Genomic DNA, 18455 nt, shown 5'->3' on the forward strand with positions numbered 1-18455 from the left:
TTGCATACAAATGGACAAACTCTATGATACAGTATAAGTTCTGTGATTCTTCATGACCATCAAACTTTAGCCAGTAAGTTGCACTTATTACTTTAGTTATGGGTGTGCTCAGCGAGTTGCTGGGCGCTTGCCCCAGATTCCTTCCCTGGACACTACACTGTTGTCTTCCAGAATTCCCACTGTTGGGAATGTTGAATACTCATGCTTAGATTACACATTAGAGAAAGGGAGACATGAACTTTGCATTATCTCCCCCTTTAATAGGGCCCAGGATTGTGCATGTCAGAGCTGCTAAAACTTCCCCACTCCCCCATATTAGGCATTTCTTTGACAAGACAGAGGAGAGGAATGGCACTTTAGCTGAGGTGGAATAATTTCTGAGAAAGGTGAGTACTTTGCGAAAGGGACCTTAACAAGGCCTATGAAATTACAGCCTTGTAACATTTTAATTGGTTGTTTTTAGACCACTTTCATCCATTGCCTTTTTCAGCTCTCAGAGAAAATTCTGATCAACTGGCTGTTTTTTCTGATATTTGTCGTAAACTGAGATGGTACCACTGCATTTTTTTTTAACACAAAGCATTGTCCATAATCCAACCTGTATATCGTATGCCTAATCCAATGCCAGTTTGACATCAGTAGAAACCTTCCTGTCAACTTCAGGGGGAATTGGTTTGGTGTCTTCCATCAACAAGAGGACACATGCAACTGTTTTGTTGTATATTCTAGTTTGAAATGACACTGGAAGGAAATGTGAACGTCCTGCTTTTTGAGATGGAATGTTCTTACTGTTGTGTCAGTTCTGTAGGCATAACACTCTCGCTAGTGTCCCTTTTCATCTTGTTCCTTTATTTGGCCATAACAGGTGTTTAACCAAGAAGTCTGCACAGAGAGGACTTACATAGGGAAATCTGAAACTTAACAAGAAGCATCCTGTCCTGTACTTTGAATAATAAACATCCTGAGCCTTGAGCTAACAAGCTACCCTGAGTAATTTTCATGTGAAATAACACAGTAATCTGACAATGTCCCAATTAAAAAAAAATCCAATTTAGTAGAACAGCACATGATTCATCAAGACCAGCTCTCCTTTTTCACACTTAATGTTTGAGCAGACTTTATTTCATTATCTCAGTGTGTATAAGAAATCCTTTGGGTATTCAAGTCCCAAACAAATAGCTGATCATGACCATGTCTGAATTTCTGAAATAGTTCCCAGAAATCACCTCTGCAGGTACTCTTCAATTCCAGTGAAATCTTAAAATGAATTAGAGGTCTAATTAGCATGATGGGGATAATACATGTACAGTAATTTAATGAGCAAAATTGCTTAAAACAGAACTACAGAAAATACCATTCTGAATGCTACTATTAATAGATAAAGTAAACTTTTAGTGTTTGGCTTAGAGGGCATGGCCTCACAGGTACTCTTTTAAGATGTGTTCAGCAAGTGCTATCACACAGATTAGACTCTGATATTTTTATGGCTGTACAGTTTTAAATGCAGGCTGTGCGGTACACTGTGTACTTCATATTTCTTATAAGATGCATAGGACTGGAAGGGACCTCCTGGGTCACTGATTCCCAGTCCACCGCTATCATAAGAAACCATTTAATAGTTTTCATCATCTCAATTCTTTCTTAACCTGTTCTCCCCGTCCTTGCCCCACACTCTGCTTTGCTTTGGTTACCTGATACACTTCTAAGTAATTTGACCCAAGAATTACTTTGTTACTGTTTATATTCTTTCCCTATTGCATGTAACACTATCCAGAGCTGCCTCTTGTAGCTAGACATGGGAAAGGCTTCTTGGCCCTTTACAGTACAAAAGGCAGTGAGTGGTGATGAATGGAGGGTCTTGAGAAGCTATCCATAATTAGAATAAATAATTAATAATACAGCCAACAGAAACTGAGCTCTGCCAGTATACAATCTCTTTTACTGTTCTCCTGCTGAGTTCCTGAACGCAGCAAAAAGGAAGAATGTAGGGGCCAGCTGAAGGGATGAAGCTGAAACTTCCTTCTCTGTCATTCTTAAGGCTCCTGCCTTCTGCTATGAAGGCAAGAAATAGGAACACGTGAGCTCCTTAAGACAGCAATCTAAAGGAGCAAAGTAAATGGCATAGAATCAACAAGTTTTAGTATCTGAGACTTTTATGTGCTTGAAAAGTTAAGTACTGAAATGTTAACCTTGCCAGTTCAATAGCATTGTTCACCTCCTCACATGTAAAGCTTGATGCAGTCCATTTTGTAGATATTTGAGAACGTATGAATTTGTAAGTGTTAGAAAGGTTTTTCTTGTACGAGAGGTGATGGAAAAATCCAGGGCTACTTTTTAAAAAAAAATTTAAAAATACAGTTTAAAAATTCTTGTCATTTTAAGAGTCTTTGCCCTCTTAGTTTGCAGTGGAATGTCATGCTTTGTCTTGCCTTTTACTAACACACAGTTTACTAGAGAATGCTTTTCATGTGAAAGTTTAGGGAGAGAATAGATTTCCCTTGGGATGACTGATACATATTTCTGGACTTGATAAGGCTTAAAATATTGGACCTTAAATAGCCACAGTTAGTATATATGGAAATATCATTTCAGTGTGCAACCTGGAAGTCCCAGTAATCGTTTGGTTAGGCATTCATTTTAAAGTGCACATTTTTATTTTGAATTTGAAATATAAAACTAAAGCGGTAGTTAGAACTTTAGAAAGGAAAGATTCACATCACAGCCAGCTAAGAACACATTAACATATGTAATGCAAAGAAAGCAAATCCGCTATTGACCAAAGAGCATGCCTATAATGAAGTAAGTAAAAACTTGCTGCTTTGCAACAGAACAGTAAACTCAGCCACTTCTTGAGCGAGCTGGCTTTCTTTCCCTGTGTACCTGGTGGAGAGTCTCTCAAGAAAAGCATCTTAAGAATGCCAAAGAACTATTGTCCAAGTTGAAAAAGGCATTGTTTCTTTTGCCTAAGTAACTATTTTTTCCATAGTTTTAATAAAGTGTTGATTGGTAACACATAAATGGAACTGAGGTTTTCTTTTTTTCCCTTTCCTTTTTCTTTTTAAATAATATTTTTGTCTTGACAGTGTCCTTTTTAAATTACACATTATTACACTTACTCTTACAGTAATTGTGCTGTTTCATTCTGGTGCATTTGAACATCTCTGAGATAATAATTCTAGCTCATTGCTGTCTAGACTAGCTTTTTTGCTTCTAATGAAAAGTAGAATTTAAGTAAGGAGCAACTATTCCCAGGAGTCTGTCGCTGTGCTTTTAAAATGGGAATAGATTGGAGACATAAGTAAAAATCTGAAAGAAGTTAGATAACTTTCGAGCTGTAAAATTAGGTTACTGAAGATTAAATTGGTTACATAGCATGAAATGAACAGAGTAGGGAAATCTCCAAGGAGGGTAAGAATAGGTTCACTTGGTATCTAATACAAGATTTCTTTGTATAGATTTGATGATGCTCACATTTTTGTCAGTTTGTTCTTGTGTTTATTTTTGGAGCAGATGTTTTTTGTTTAAAGGATTTTGCAGTCAGATGTTTTGGCTTGAAATTTGTCCCTGGGTAGCTACCTCAAGGTTCGGGGCCATTAATGACTTGGAGCTTTTAATTTCCTTTTGCTTGAGCTTGGGGTGCTTTGTTGGAGGTATTTTGAGGACAGGTATCCAGAATAGCCCCAGTACATTTTTAAAGGTTCAAATCCTGTAGATAACTTTTATGTTCTGTGACTTTATTCTGTTGTTTAATATTTGTGTCATAGTAATAGCTACAGGCCCTAATTAGGGAGTGGGTCTTATTGTAGTAGGTGCCATAGGTAAGCAGACCCAAACTAGTCTCTCTTTCCACAAAGAGTTTATAATCCAAGCATTTGAGAGACAACAGGAAAACAGATGAAGGGAACACAATGCAATAGTGATTACCATTATTAGACTGCAGTCACAATATATCACAATATATCAGTCATTGGCATTTATTTGGCATAATTTGGCCTCAATTTGAGATGAGGGTAGTCATTAGAAGGGTGTTCAGGGAAGGGCCTAGATTGATATATGTACAGCAAGTTGTTTTCTTTCACTGTGAACAACAACACTGTGAAGCCTGTAACTGGAGAGAAATTTAACCATGGATTCTTATTGTCGTGGCTCAAACATAAAGAATGATGCTCCAAGAGCTGCTCTAATTAAAGCTCCCAGAGTGTCCTGTGTATCAGTGTCCCTGTGCTGAAAAAACGGTGACATCAGCACCTTAGCTAAAACTTGTCGAATGAGCTTTAGTTAAGGCACCCCTGCTGCCATTTTTCAGTGTGGGGACACTGATACACGTGACGCTGGAGCCTGCTTTGACACGCTATACAGGCAACCCCTGCTTAGTGCTCTTAATTGGTTCCTGAACAACCAAGTGTTAAGTGAAACGAGTGTTAAGCAAAACCGAAAGTATTTGACAACCCAAGATGGCATCTGCAATAGTTTTTAATGACCCAAGACGGCGACCGTGAGCATTATAATGAAACTTGCTGAGCGCTAAGTGAAATCAGGTATCAATTTAAAATGAGCATTATAGCAAGATAACGCTAAGCGAAACAACGTTAAGCAGGGGTTGCCTGTAATTATAGCGTGCCAGAGCAGCTATAGGTGACTTCAGAAACTGACACTGGAGGCAAATAGTCAGTGCTTGAAAGTAAGGAACTGCCTGTGAGTGGAAGTAATAAGAAAACAGCATTTGCTTTACCTTTTTAGCTTTGCTTTTTTAATATAATAATGGTGACAAATATATTTATCCGAAATGAACAAAAAGGCCTAAACCAGTGAATGTAATAGAATGCGGTGTTACTATACTAAGAAATATATAGGAACCAGACTTGAAAATAAGAGTAGATTTTTTATTTTGAATTTTTTCCCCAGCAGTAATGCTGTCTAATACCTTTTGCTTAGAATTATAGGTGGACCTAATTTTTGCCTTAACATTGGGTAATAGAAATAGAATTAGTAATCAAAATATACAGTGTACATTAATTATAACATAATTAAGAATTACTTTGTCCCTATTGCTACTGAATCAGATTCAGTCACTTGATCAGGCTTTTCTAGAATCCAGTCTGTATTTTCTTCTCAAGAGAAGTGAGGAGTTACTAGTGGAAAGCTATATTCATATGGGTCCAATAAACTAGTTGTACTGATGACCACATCTTTGACTACAAGAAGGATCTCCCATCAAATCTCCTTTGGCTGTCAGATGTCAGGTCAGGTGATTAGTCTTAGACATCAGCACTTACCATCATTCTTGCTAAAAATTGCATTCACCCAGAACTTTAAGTACCTTACAGAAGTTCACAACTTCACAGATTTTCTTCAACTCTCAAACATGTCTCATGGGGACTTTGACTTACAAATCACAGGTGGCAGCTACTACTTCTCAGAATAGTGTTAGAAACAGTTGGCTTTCTGTGTGCTAATAACATGTGCAGTAGAGCTCTAATCTATTTTTATAGCTGTGTCAAGCTTTATTAGCAGTTCAGACAAAACCAAAAGGTTCAGTAACAGAGCTTTAGCAGCTCCTGTTTTACCTGTACTGAACATGAGATTCTGTTCTAACGCAGATACGCTTAGGGCCACTCTTCACTAGATTAAATGCCAGTACAGAGATTAATTCCAATGTAACTGTAGGGAGCAGGGAAAACTAGATTGTTTAGTTATGATGTTTTGTTTTTTCTAATGCAGTAATGCATCTGATGTGTACATTAGAAGGCATTTGTTATGCTGAGAATAGCTGCTTGGATATTACCCACAATGTGAGGTTTGCATGATTTAGTCATCAAATTGCAAGACAATGTAAAGAGAGAACGTGTATGTACTGGATTATACAATAGCTATGTTCATGCACCTTTTTTGGTAGGAGATCATAGTGCATCTAGGATAATCATTGCTTTTGGACACTGGATCCTAATTTTGTCCTAGCTTTTTTTTATGGTTGATCATCTGTCTAGAGCAATGGCCAAAGCTGTATTTCTGAAATAAAAATCTCCAAACTTCCAAATACCTTTTAAAGAGCTTTCCACAGAAATTACTTCACTGCTTAAGTGCAGCTGTTTGGATGCTTTTGAAGTGCAGCTGAAATGCAGGTATCCAGGAAATAAACCTTAACAACAAGTAAGGGAAGAGGTATTTTGTTCTGAGGTCACTGGGTAAACTGTAGTCTTCAGGGAAAAAAAAATTGTGATGGTATCTTTTAATGTTCACCCAGGGAACACTGGGCCCTTGCTTTTGATGTCTTATCTCTAAGGTCTTGACACAGTAAGCTTCATGGAACATTTTTACCCAACTGAGAGGGACAAAAGATGCAGCTGCTCTTGCCAGGATCCAAATCTGTTATTCCAGGGAGAGTACATTCTAACAGCCTGATGTATCCTTTCCAGTTAATGGACATGAGCGGTACTCCTGTTCCTTTTTTCATCAGAAGGAACAGGTTTCTGAAAAACAGCACTCTGCGGGCAAGTCTACACATGCATTTGATCTGGGATCAGTTTACTCATGAGTAAACTACTTGCGAGTAAACACTCCTGGGCCAGTGCCTACACATGCATGGAAGCAGGAGCAGATTTGCTGCTAATAGCAGCAAACTGCTCCTACTTCCTGGGGAGCTTCCTGCTGCTACCTGGGGGATGCTAGTCCAGGGGCTAACAGGGATTACTGGGCCAGGAGATGGTTGGGACAATGTCCCCCTGCCCCAGCAGCATGGAACTCCTGGCCCTGGCTCCCTGATCAGGGGCAGGGAACTTGGGAAAAGCTGCAGGGGAGGGACAGGTCCCACCTCCCTGCCCCAATCTTCCAGTGGGGCAGCTAGCAGCTAGCTTGCTGCTAGATGCCCCACTGACAGATTGGGGCAAGGGACTGGGACGTACCCCACCCCCGAAGCTTTTTCAGAGCCCCGTGTCTCAATCACCCAATTGGGGTATGGGGCTGGGACCTGCTCCTGACCAGGATGGTTCCCAGCCCCTGTCCCATATGCGGGGCAGAGGCTGGGGAGCCTGTTCCCCACTCAGCTCAGCAGGTGCGGAGCTAGGTGGGGAACAAGCTGGGGAGCTTGTTCCTTGTTCTGCTCTGTGAGCATGGAGCTAGGTAGGGAACAGGCTGGGGAGCTTGTTTCTTGTTCTGCTCTGTGAGCATGGAGCTAGGTAGGGAACAGGCTGGGGAGCTTGTTCCCCACTCAGCTCTGTGAGCTCCCCAGCCTGTTCCTCATCCAGCTTTGCCCTTGTGAAGATGAGTGTGGGGAACAAGCTCCACAGCCTGTTCCCCACCCAGTTCACAGAGCTGGGCAGGGAACAGGATCCCCAGCACCAGAGAGCTCCCAGCGCCAGCTCTGCACCACGAGGCCAGTGTTGGGAGACTCTTATCTGCCAGCTCCGTGACCACAGGACCAACACTGGGAGATCCTTATAAGGGTCTCCCAGCGCCGGCCCTACGGTTGTGGAGCTGGCACTGGGAGATAAGGATGTCAGAGCCCCAGCTCCCTGATCACAATCACAGAGCAGGGGGCCTTGGAGCCCCCTACTGCTGGGGCAGGGGGGGCCTGGCAACAGGCAGTTCGTGGGGGTAGGGGGCAATATTCTGCCTCTTTGCTGACAGCTGACCGGGAGAAGATTTGCTCCTAGTCAGGTGTCTACATGAATGCTACTACGCCATACTAATTGAAAGTAAATTTGCTACTTGTATTTGCAGGTAGCAAGTTTACTTGCGATTAGCAAGGTTTACTGCACAGTAAGCACATGCATGTGTAGATGTACGTGCTTACTGTGCAATAAACTATGCTACTGCGCAGTTAAGCGTCTTGTGTAGACATGCCCTTGTGTCCTTAAGTTTCATTGCTCAGAGCAGAGGGCTGTTGTGTGTTCTGCTTTGTAGTTCAGGAGGAATGGATTTGGTCCTGTTGGAAGCTGGAGTGGGAAGTATGTTTGGTGTTTTAAACTGCAGAAACAGTAAATGCACATTTTCCTGTTGTCCTTTGTAGATGGTTTTTAATTATGTCAAGACAAATGGATGTCCTTTTTGAGAGAAGGGACTGGAAGGCTCCTGCAAGCCTGCACTGACTTGAGCTTTCACAATAGGCTAAGAAAGGCTTTGGTTATTTGAATACCACTATAATTCAGAATTGCAGTTGTGTTCTATAAACTTTTCTAATCATCTGTTTATGCTTTTATTTGCTATATAAGGGTGTCAGACAGAGAGGAAGGCCATATCCTATTTACCTTTGTGGTACATATGAAGACATTTGTATTATTTTTAAAAGAACTCTAGTTTTGCCCCCACTTCCCTGTACACAGATTTATCATTAGCATTTAGACTAGAAGCTTCAGCAAAACTACTCTTGACTGAGCAGCAGATGCCTGTGAGTCTTTTATGGAAAGTCCTACCAAGGGCATTGAGGTAAAGAGCGCCTTTTATTTGAGCAAGCTTTGTTTTGTTCTTCATGAAGAACTTTTTTCAGACTTTTCAGTATTGGAGACCACATCTTAATGGAAAGAAGGTTTCATGGGTACCTGTCTTCCCACAAAACAACAGAGAGATGATTTGTACCGTCACTGGAAATCAGATAACCTGTTTGGTAACTACATAGATTTTTTATAAGTAAAAGCACCAAATGAACCTTAATATAGTCAGTACTCAAACTCTTCTTTTGCTTGGGGCTCGGGTTGTCTGGCAATGGCTTATACCTTCCTAAATGTCAGATGCTAACACGTAATCTTTTATTTTCTGATTTTCAGAGTTGTAAGTTTAAACACCAGTCTCACAGTCTTAGCTTTGCTCACTGTAGTTGGAAAAAGTAACTAGGGTATACTTTGGAAAGAAATGTCATTATGCACATGGGATTTAGAGAAATTTGGATGTTTCAATCAGCTCTCTATTTGTGGAGGCAGGTGTATTTGAGAAACTCCTTGCCAAGAGGTTCCGGATCTCTAAGCCTATGATGTTACTTGCAGTGTTGCCTAACCCTTCCAGTATTATTTCCTTGGGATTCATAATACCACATAAAAGTGCTGTGATACCTAGTTTAAGAGTTGCTGCCCCTGACCAAATGACTTGAGAATTGGACATCATGTGTTCTTAGGAAGTTGCTAAAGGCATAACTCAGAACTTCAGTACATGGGTGCTGCCCAGTTTTAGTGCCTGCAGGATGCTGCCTTGAACTAGCCAGTTCATCCTGAAATTAGGCTCCCTGAAAACACTCTAGCTTTCTGTTGAGTACCAGTCCTGTTGCCTGTTTTCTACCTTGGCAGCTTGAGCTACATTACAGATTCAATTAACTTCCTAATTTTTTTAGGAAAAAAATATTACAACCCCAAAGGGACATTAGGTACTTCACAATAGTTAAGGTCTGTCCCAAAATGATCAGTTTTATCAAAGCCACTTTTGAACCCTTTTTGCCATGTTGTATCTTGTCAACCCTTTTCTGAAAATGAACTCAAGTTGGGACTGCTAAATTCTATCCCAGACTTGAAAATAGGAATTTTTGAGACCATCCAAGTACCTGGATTTTGGAGAACTTAATACTGAATACAGTGTTAATTTCAGTCTTAACTGTAGTGGTGCAGTTGGCTCCACAAAATTGAAGTAGGACCTGAAAACAAGGAAGAGAGCCTCACTGCTTTGCATAACTCCGGTCAATGCTCTGTGGAGCACAGCTAGAATTATTGGTCAAAATTATTTTTGCTGCCAGAGGTGTGCAACCATTTGTGAACAATTTGATGCTTTGTTTTTCTCCCATAGAGCCTTAAAACCCAACCCCCCCAATAGCTCCTGCTCCTTTGAGATGCTGAGTTTCTGTTGTCTGTATCATTAATTATTTATCCTAATTTTCCCTGGGATATATAATTATACTCTAATGAGTACCTGAGAATGCCCACACTTTTGCACAATTTGTTATGTAAATGATAGATTATAGAGCAGTTGTTGTTTGACGACAGGAATAATTCATCAAGAATCTCTCTTCATCTTGAGGAACGCCTGTGATAGGGAGTATTGAAGAGATGAAAGCTGAAGAGCACTGCAAGTGATAGTATATCATGGGCTGCCTTTGCTGGTTTCTTGTTCAGATTGCTTGTATACTTCAGGGCCATGAAGAACACTTTGTTTCAAGTTTGTTCTTTTGGGGATGTTAAAAACAGAAAGATCATAGAATATATTCTTAGAAATGGTGAAAATGTATCTTTTCTCCAGATTGCATCAGGAATCTATCAGGCTGTATTCTATGCTTTGCTGAGTTTCCCATTGGTAAGCAAGGCAGTAAGCACTGGAGATCTGGCGATGGCTCACTTATTCTCCCCCTGCTCCCTGGGGCAGGTGAAATCTCACAGCCTGCACTAACAGGCAGCAGCCTCCAAGGGACCATCTGCCAGCTGAGCCTGTTTGTAGCACAATGTGCTGTAGCCATGATACCCCCCCCCCCCGAGACAGTTTGGAGGGTAGATGCAGTAGCCAGGGTAGGCACAGCTCTTTGGCCTTGGAGGATTCTACCGTGCTGGTAGAATCACTGGCAGAGGCTCTAGAACCAAATTACATCTTCTTTGTGGCACAAGTGTGTGGCCTAGAAACAGAAAAACCTCCAGCATTGTGGGAATACTTTGGTTAAATATCACATAGATTAGGATTTCTGATTATCTTTTATTGGATCAATTGTAGAGAGGCCTGAGGAAGGGTACTTCATACCTGAAAACTGATCTATGTCCATCCCAACTATACAGCTGATCCAATAAAAGATCACCCACACAAATCCTTCTGTCTTCGCATTTTTCCTGGACCAGCATGGTAACAATATCACCCCAGCTGTACCACTTGCAGTTTAAAACATAATGAGACCTTTCAAAGGTGCAAAATAACACAGCCATGCATGAAAGCCTCCATCTATTTGTGAGAAAATTCAAAGTCAAACGGAGAAGGACAGCCTGACCTAAAATGTACAATTTATAGCATACTATGTCCTCGTTTTGGAATCATGCCTTTTAATCTCCAGTAACACATCAAGGAGGATTGGGGTCCTTCTGAAACTCCTGTTGCATGGAGTCCTGCCTCTGGTTCCTCTCTTCACACTTCAGGTTCCCAATTTAAATCTAATTTTCAAGAGTGAAAAGGTCTTTCTGTTCCTTGATGATTTGGCACAGCCACATTTCATTCTGTTGAGCAGGCCTTTTTAAAAATTTGAACTTTATATCATACTAAAAAAAAAAAAAAACATTTCTCAGCTTCATCCAATCTCTCTCATAATTTTGTGGCCTTCTGTAATGTCAGCTCAATTTTCTAATGAGCTGAAGTTCATTTAATTGCTGTTACTATGGTACAATCTCTTTGCTGCACCCTATTCATGATAATAGCTTCCCGTGACCTGTATTATTCCAGGTAGGTTGTCTTTACAACTACTTCTGGCACTAAAGGTATTTCATGGTCAGCTAATCAGAGGAAGAGAGGTTTACCATTATAACACCTTAAGTAGTTGATGGTATTTAAAGAGCTGGAGCATACTTCCCATCATTTTATGAGAGGTGAAAACTATATACCCTCTTTGTTCAGAGCACCCTGGCAGAGGTGGATAAAATTAACACAAAAACAGTGTCCCTATCTTTCTCAAAGTCCCTAGTAAGGAGACGTATTGTTTCAGAGTTATTTTTAGATGTGCTTTAATTAAAATCCACATTTCTGCATATTTTCTTTTCGGGAGCAGCCAATTGCAGCCGTGTGGCCTGGAACTTAAAGTAATTTTACCTGAGAATCTATCTGCTTAGTAATGATAAATATATGTATCAATAGTTGTCCTTTGTTTCGTGTCAGAGATGCTGATACCCTTTAGAAATGCTGTGAGATCAGCGCTGCACTTTAGCACCCTGAGCCATTCTGTGCTTAAAGCAAGTCTTAAAAAGAAGGAATCAGTGGATTTGGAGCTATTCACAGCCCCACCTTCTTGACATCCTTTTCCTGTCCACGACATTGACAGTGTTGGGGACCTTGCCAAGTCTATTAAGACCCCACAGTGGGTGGAGTGGAAGTGGTCAGAAATCTGAGGGCTGTTGGTTGTTGTGTTGGTCTAAGGACATAGGCAGACTAGGTTTTTTGGGTAAATGTGATATCTTTTATTAGACCAACTAAACAGCTGGAAAAATTAGGCAAACTGTTTGCATACTGGCTTCCATTCCACCCAGAAGAGCACCCAAAAAAACAACAAACTCTCCCCGTGCCTGAAGAAGGGTGTTTGTGCCTGAAAGCTTGCAAAGAACAATTTTTCCAACTATTTAGTTGGTCTAATAAAATATATCACATTTACCCAAAGAACCTTGTCAGGAATCTGAGGAACTTTTTAATGTACAAATAAGAAAGCTTTGGGAAGGATTCTACGCTCCTGGGTATCCTGCTTGGAGTTTGGAGGAGCATGGTGATTCTTGTGTGCTTTTTCTAAGTCCTGCTGGCGGCAATACCTCTGGCTTACTGTTTCTCCCTTTCCCTGCAGGCCTGAGGAGATTTGCAGCATCAAAGCTGTTTTCCACAATTCAGTTGTCAGGGCCTGTAATTAGCAAGAGATTTTAACAACAAGGATGCCAAGCAGGCATTTCTCCATGAGCTTCATATACACAAACAGAGCCCCAATCCAGTAGACATGAGAGTCATCAAAAAGCCCTCAGGAGATGTCCTTACAAAAGGCATTGTAGCTGAAATTGCAGAGATGCATGCACCTGGGGTTTCAGGAAGTGATGCCTTTAAAAACAGTTTCTTTACAAAGACACACATCTAAGCTAGAAATTAAGGAAATGTAAAGTTAAAGTGGACCTTCTTCAGTGAGGCACCTAAAGACCCCTTAGGGCACTGTTTTGGGAGCAGAGCTGAGAGGCCAACTTGAACACCTTGCCTGTTCAGAGCAGCATTCTCAGAAAGTAGGATGCCTTGTGTTGTTTGCTTATGGGATGGGCTATAAAAACCAGTGTTCTGGCATGCATCCTTTTGATATTCTTTGAGAAAGAAGGGTAGATGACTGCCTGGCATACCTCTACTGTGGTAGAATTGGGGTGCCTTGTTGAAGTGCTGCCTTAACTACATTTCGTAGGCTTCCATGGTTCTGGAAGGGTAATGTTAACCAAAACCTTAGTTATTAGCCTCTATCCTTAACTTGATCTTAAAGTTTGTTGGGGAACAATCATCCTGAAAAATGGAAACATTTGGAGCACCAGTAAAAAGTTCCCTGGTGAGATTCCTCAGCAGAGAGTATTCACCTCATTGGTATGAGATTACATTGCTGATGTGCAGCAAGACCTCCTGGGTGCTGACATATTTAAAGTAAATAAGGATCCCAAGGATGCTTCCTATGGAATTTCAAGCAACTTTGCTCCCTTTCGATTTTACATAAATATCATTTTAGAATCCAGGCTCTCATCTCTTCGAGATGGTTATCAGGAAGTCTGGGGTGAGGTGGGCTGCAGGTGGAGGTTAGTTTTCAGAAAAACACCACCAGCACTAGGTGTGGTGAATACAGCATTTTAAACATAATGCAGCTGTGATAATCTCACACAGTTACAAGCAATAGTGCACCTAGAGCCCTATAATGCTTATTTAACACACCGGTATGAAGGGCATGTACAGGAGAAATTACTTTAGCACCAAGGTTGTCTGAGCTACTTAAATTTAAATAGTGTTTTCATAGTTCTGTTTTGCCTGCTTAAGAATGGGTATGTTGATTTCTTGAACATGTTAATGAGGTGGAGCTTTTTTTGGTTTGTTAATTGGGAGTATGCTAGAAAATGAAAGTGCAGTGCAGATGGTCATTACTTCTGAAGCAAAGCAAAGCAAAGCTGACTGATCGCTTTGGAAGCACGATTCCATCCTCTGCCAGTACTCTGGCGCAGCGGCAGTTGTGTAATGTGGAGAGCCGACAGTTATAGGCAGGTTTTTGTGAGAGCATTTAGATGTGCAATTTTGCTCATGCTTACGCTCACAGATGCTGTTTTGTGACTCCAGTATCTGCAGTTTCAAAGGATAATAGAATTCCACTATCAAAAACTTTATTTAAGAATGAAAAATATACCTGGAAGCATCATCTTTTGTTTCATCTTCCCCCGCCAAAAGTCTTAATTTATGTACCAGGTTGGCAGTGACTCTTTTGTCCTTCTCTTTCTCTCCCTTCTCCTTTTCCATTCCCAGAGATCCAATAATTAATGAATAAGAATGGAAAAAGGTTTAGCCATTTGGAGATATGAGAGTGAAAATTGAAGTGATCGCTGCTTTTTTTGTATCGTGTCAACTCGTGTGTTGAAATGCATGGAGATGAGTTGAGGTCTGGCAGGGAGGAACAAAAGTATTGTGGGGAAAAAATAGAGTGGCTAGAAATTGATTTTTTTATTTGTCAGATTTTATGTAAATTAATATACTTTTTCTGTTTAAAAATAAACCTGTTTAAATTAGAAAAAGGTAACTTGTGCATTAAGGCCAAACTTACTGTAATATATTAAAATTATTTAATAAATAAATAAAGGCCACATCAGTTTAAGGATACTACCGTTTAAAATTATATGCAGAATGAAAAGGAAAACATCTTTAACATTTGAGGTCAACTCCCAGCTTTCCAAATGTCAGTGTCATACACTGCATTAAGTTTCTATATTATTTTTCATTCTTTAAAACAGAGCAAATGCTGGCATTTATATTTTCCCAAATGTCAGTGCTTTCAACGTCTGTTGTACAGAAAAGCTTTCTCCCTAATTACTTTAGGTTTCCTTTTAGCTGGCGGTTGCAAGAACAGTTTTGACTACTTCAGTCAAAGTTGAGAAAATGATAGGAACTGAATAAGCAGGAAAGTTTTGAGGGCAATGTCTCTCTTTCAAACTGTCTGCCATTGTAGTGTTCCAATTGCCCGTAAGGGCTTCTAGGCTTAATGTAATGAATACATTTTTGTATTCATTACATTACAATAGTAACGTATAAATTGATAAATTGTATTCATTACATTACAATAGTAATGTATAAATACTATTGTTGTAATTATGATAATACAATTGTATCCTAAAACATATAGAATGAGGCCAAAAAGGGGGCAAACATAAGGAACTACTTTTTGTCATTTCTCCCTTATGAGAACTTAGCAGTGAACCTGCAATCTTCTCTTACCAACTGTTGTTTTTGATGAGTGATATTGAGAAGGTTAAGCCCAAGTTCTGTAATGTCACATAGCAAGTTAATGGCAAAGTTAGAATCAAACTCATGTTCCTGGCTTCTAATACTTTGCTCCGTATACAAGTGGTACTGCTTTATCATGCATTAAGAGGCTGCATATAATTTTAAACAGCTTGTTATCTTATTAACAGATTCAGTTCTTGCATTAACAAGGAAATGAATTATTACAATGGGGAAATGTTAGTACAGGGGGATTTTTATTTCATGTTTTGCTGAATGCAAATGTCTTTCTCAATATATGAGACGACCTTTCCTTTCAGGATGAGATTAATTCTTTAAATTTCTCTTCCGTGTCTTGTCTATCTAGCTGAAATTATTCTGGTGGGAAAACTTCACTGCATATGACATTTATTACAGCTAATAAAATATTGAATAAAATGGCTGAAAGAAAAAAAAAGTTTTTCATTATGTGTGTTGAAAAGTCACTTGAGTGGCTTAGTATGGTGTGCAAGACCCAATCTACGTTAGGTGTGCAAGACCCAATTTGATCAGCAGATCTGTTCTCCCCCTCTCTCTTTCCTCACCTGGTAGAAAAGTGCCTTTGATTTTACTCTCTAGACCCATTTAGGAGTAGCAATGACACTAAAGTCCTGTCTATTTTAGTTGTTTTATACATAGTGCATAGTAACTGTTGTTGGGGAACTAGATTAGGGGAAAATACTTTAGGATTCATTTGAGGAGTAGAAGGCCCTGTGTCCATGAAAGATGTACATATAATGAAGACTGGTTCAGTGAGTGAATAATGTAACCTTTCCTTCTTTAGAAACAGGATTCCAGTTTTTCCTCAGCTGAAGATGGGACACCTGCATTGTTTATTGCCAGAACAAAAATCTAGATCAGAAATGGCTGCAGTAGAAACCCTCATATATTGTAGGTCAGAGGCATTGTGGGCTAGGACTGACAGGCATTAGCAGGAGCATGGGAATTTAGAGTAAAAGTCATTGCAGGTAAATATGGAAGTGCTTTGTTAGAGCTGTGGGCAGGGACTGACCCCTCTAGGCAGGGTTGATTCTAGACAGTGCTGGTACTCCTTAGGATCTTGAAAGAAAGTTTATTCATGGCGCACTTTGTGAAAGGAATGTTTGTTCTGTTTTCTTGTACAACTTGTCAGCAGCCAGAGAGCTGGTGTTTGTATGTAATGATTTTGTACTCTTCTAGGTCCTGCTTTGCTGCTTACCAGTGATAATATCAAACAGCGGCTTGGTTCTGCTGCACTAGACAGGTATGTGCTTTCCTTAACAACTTCTAACAGACCAGTGTGGAAGGCCCAAGGTGCTCTAGTCCAGTGGAGCTCGACCTCATGCCCGTGGTCTGAATCCAACATATGGAGCTTCGTCATCCAGCCTCTGGGGCTCCCCACATGTCTGGAGATTTGGCGGCAGTGGAGTGGTAGCAGTGTTAATTTCTCCCAAAGCCATAACAACCAATGCTGCCACCACTGCTCCACTGCCAAATTTATGGACAGGTAGGAAACTGTGTGGTCCAGGTGACATGGCCCTGCATAGTTGCACCATGGCCAGATCCAAAGCATAGGGTCACACCCATGCACTGACCCTGTACTCTGAGCCCACACAGGAGCTGGCATGTGGACTGACCCTGTGCTATTCATCTGGACTATGGGGAGCCAGCACTGCTTTATTTTGAAAATAACCTGCTTGGATTGGAGAAAGTAGCAGTGCCTACTGACATGCATTGTGCTTGGCCCTAAAGTAGATTCAGATCTGATGACATATTTTTAAAATTTTATTTTTTTATTATAAAAGCTCTTTATCGTGCACCTGTTTTCTCCAATTGCTGAGCAAATGCATTTGAAGTAGGTGGAAGATTAATTAACCTAATCATTGAATGAAGAGATATTTTACATCCATTTATAAAGATGTCATGAAACGCCTGATTAACATCAGACAGAGCTGTATCCTGTTTCTTCAGAATAAGTAAGTGTTTAAGGCCACAAAAAGCAGGAAGAATAAATGAGAGCCTGCAAAGTGGCAGAACCCACCTATGAGAAGCTTCTTAGGTATATCAAATTGAATAGGTTAGACTTGCTTTTCATTCACTACCTGTGTTCACATGCTTACCTAGCACACCTAGGTATAGAGTATAGCATCTGAGTCTTATCTGCTTCTTTAAAGCTGAAATTATTGTTCAAATTTAGGTTTGTAGTCCTGAAAGCATCAACATCTTTTTGGCTCATGAGCACAAAGCAGAGCAACACTGTGAAGCCTGTAACTGGAGAGAAACTTAACCACGGATTGTTATGGTCATGGCTCAAACATAGAGTGATGCTTCGAGAGCTGCTCTAATTAAAGCTCCCAGAGTGTCCTGTGTATCAATGTCCCTGCACTGAAAAATGGCGACGGCAGCACTTTAGCTAAAACCTGTCAAATGAGCTTTAGTTAAAGCACTCATGATGCCATTTTTCAGCATGGGGACGTTGATACATGTGACACTGGAGTCTGCTTTGACGTACTGTACAGGCAACCCCTGCTTAGTGCTCTTAATTGGTTCCTGAAAACCTGAGCATTAAGTGAAGCTGAAAGTATTTGATGACCTAAGATGGCAACTGCAGTTGTTTTTAATGATCCAAGATGGCAACCATGAGCATTATAACGAAACTTGCTGAGCGCTAAGTGAAATCGGGTATCAATTTAAAATGAGTGTTATAGTGAACTAGTGCTAAGCAAAACAGCATTAAGCAGGGGTTGCCTGTAATTATAGCACGTCAGAGCAACCTTGCTGCACATGTATAGGTTCCCAAAGGCTTTGGTTGTTGTTTAATACAAACTTTTATAAATATGGTTCCACATGTTCTTCTGCCTAATAGAAGTCTGGTTTATTTCTTCTTCAAGAAAGAAAATTGCTAACTTTGCTCCCTTTCCTTTTGAAGATCCCAGTGTATAGACACTGTACCTCTGGCACAGGAGTGGGCAATTATTTCAGGTGGAGAGCTGCTTAACGAGTTTTGGTGAGCTGTCAAGGGCCCTGCCCCTTGACAGTTGCCCTTCTCCTTTGTCGACATCTTGCAACCAGAAGTCCCACCTCTAACCCCTGACCTTTGCCACCAGAAGTCCCTCCCCTTCCCCCCTAGAAATCCTACTTTTGGAATGGGGGGGGGGGCAGGGTTTGCCAACTTAGAACCGGAAAAAAACCAAATCATACACTAAAAGTCAAACACCTACTATAGTATATTTTAATTTTATTCCAAAAAATATTTTTGTCATGATATGTGTTTGTGTAGTGTATATAGAGGT

The 18455-nt window shown here is 40.4% G+C and overlaps 1 protein-coding gene across 1 annotated transcript in view; it reads left to right on the forward strand.

The window, feature by feature from the left end:
• The window catches only part of PNPLA7 (patatin like phospholipase domain containing 7), a 318179-nt gene that overhangs the window by 187884 nt on the left and 111840 nt on the right, over window positions 1-18455 (forward strand). Inside the window, exon 23 of the mRNA XM_019510411.1 lies at window positions 16363-16426. Within this exon, the coding sequence (XP_019365956.1) occupies window positions 16363-16426 (64 nt within the window). The remainder of the gene's footprint in view (window positions 1-16362; window positions 16427-18455) is intronic.

The sequence above is a fragment of the Gavialis gangeticus genome, unplaced genomic scaffold (assembly GCF_001723915.1).
Source record: "Gavialis gangeticus isolate Ggan-Ray unplaced genomic scaffold, GavGan_comp1, whole genome shotgun sequence".
Classification (NCBI taxonomy): domain Eukaryota; kingdom Metazoa; phylum Chordata; order Crocodylia; family Gavialidae; genus Gavialis; species Gavialis gangeticus.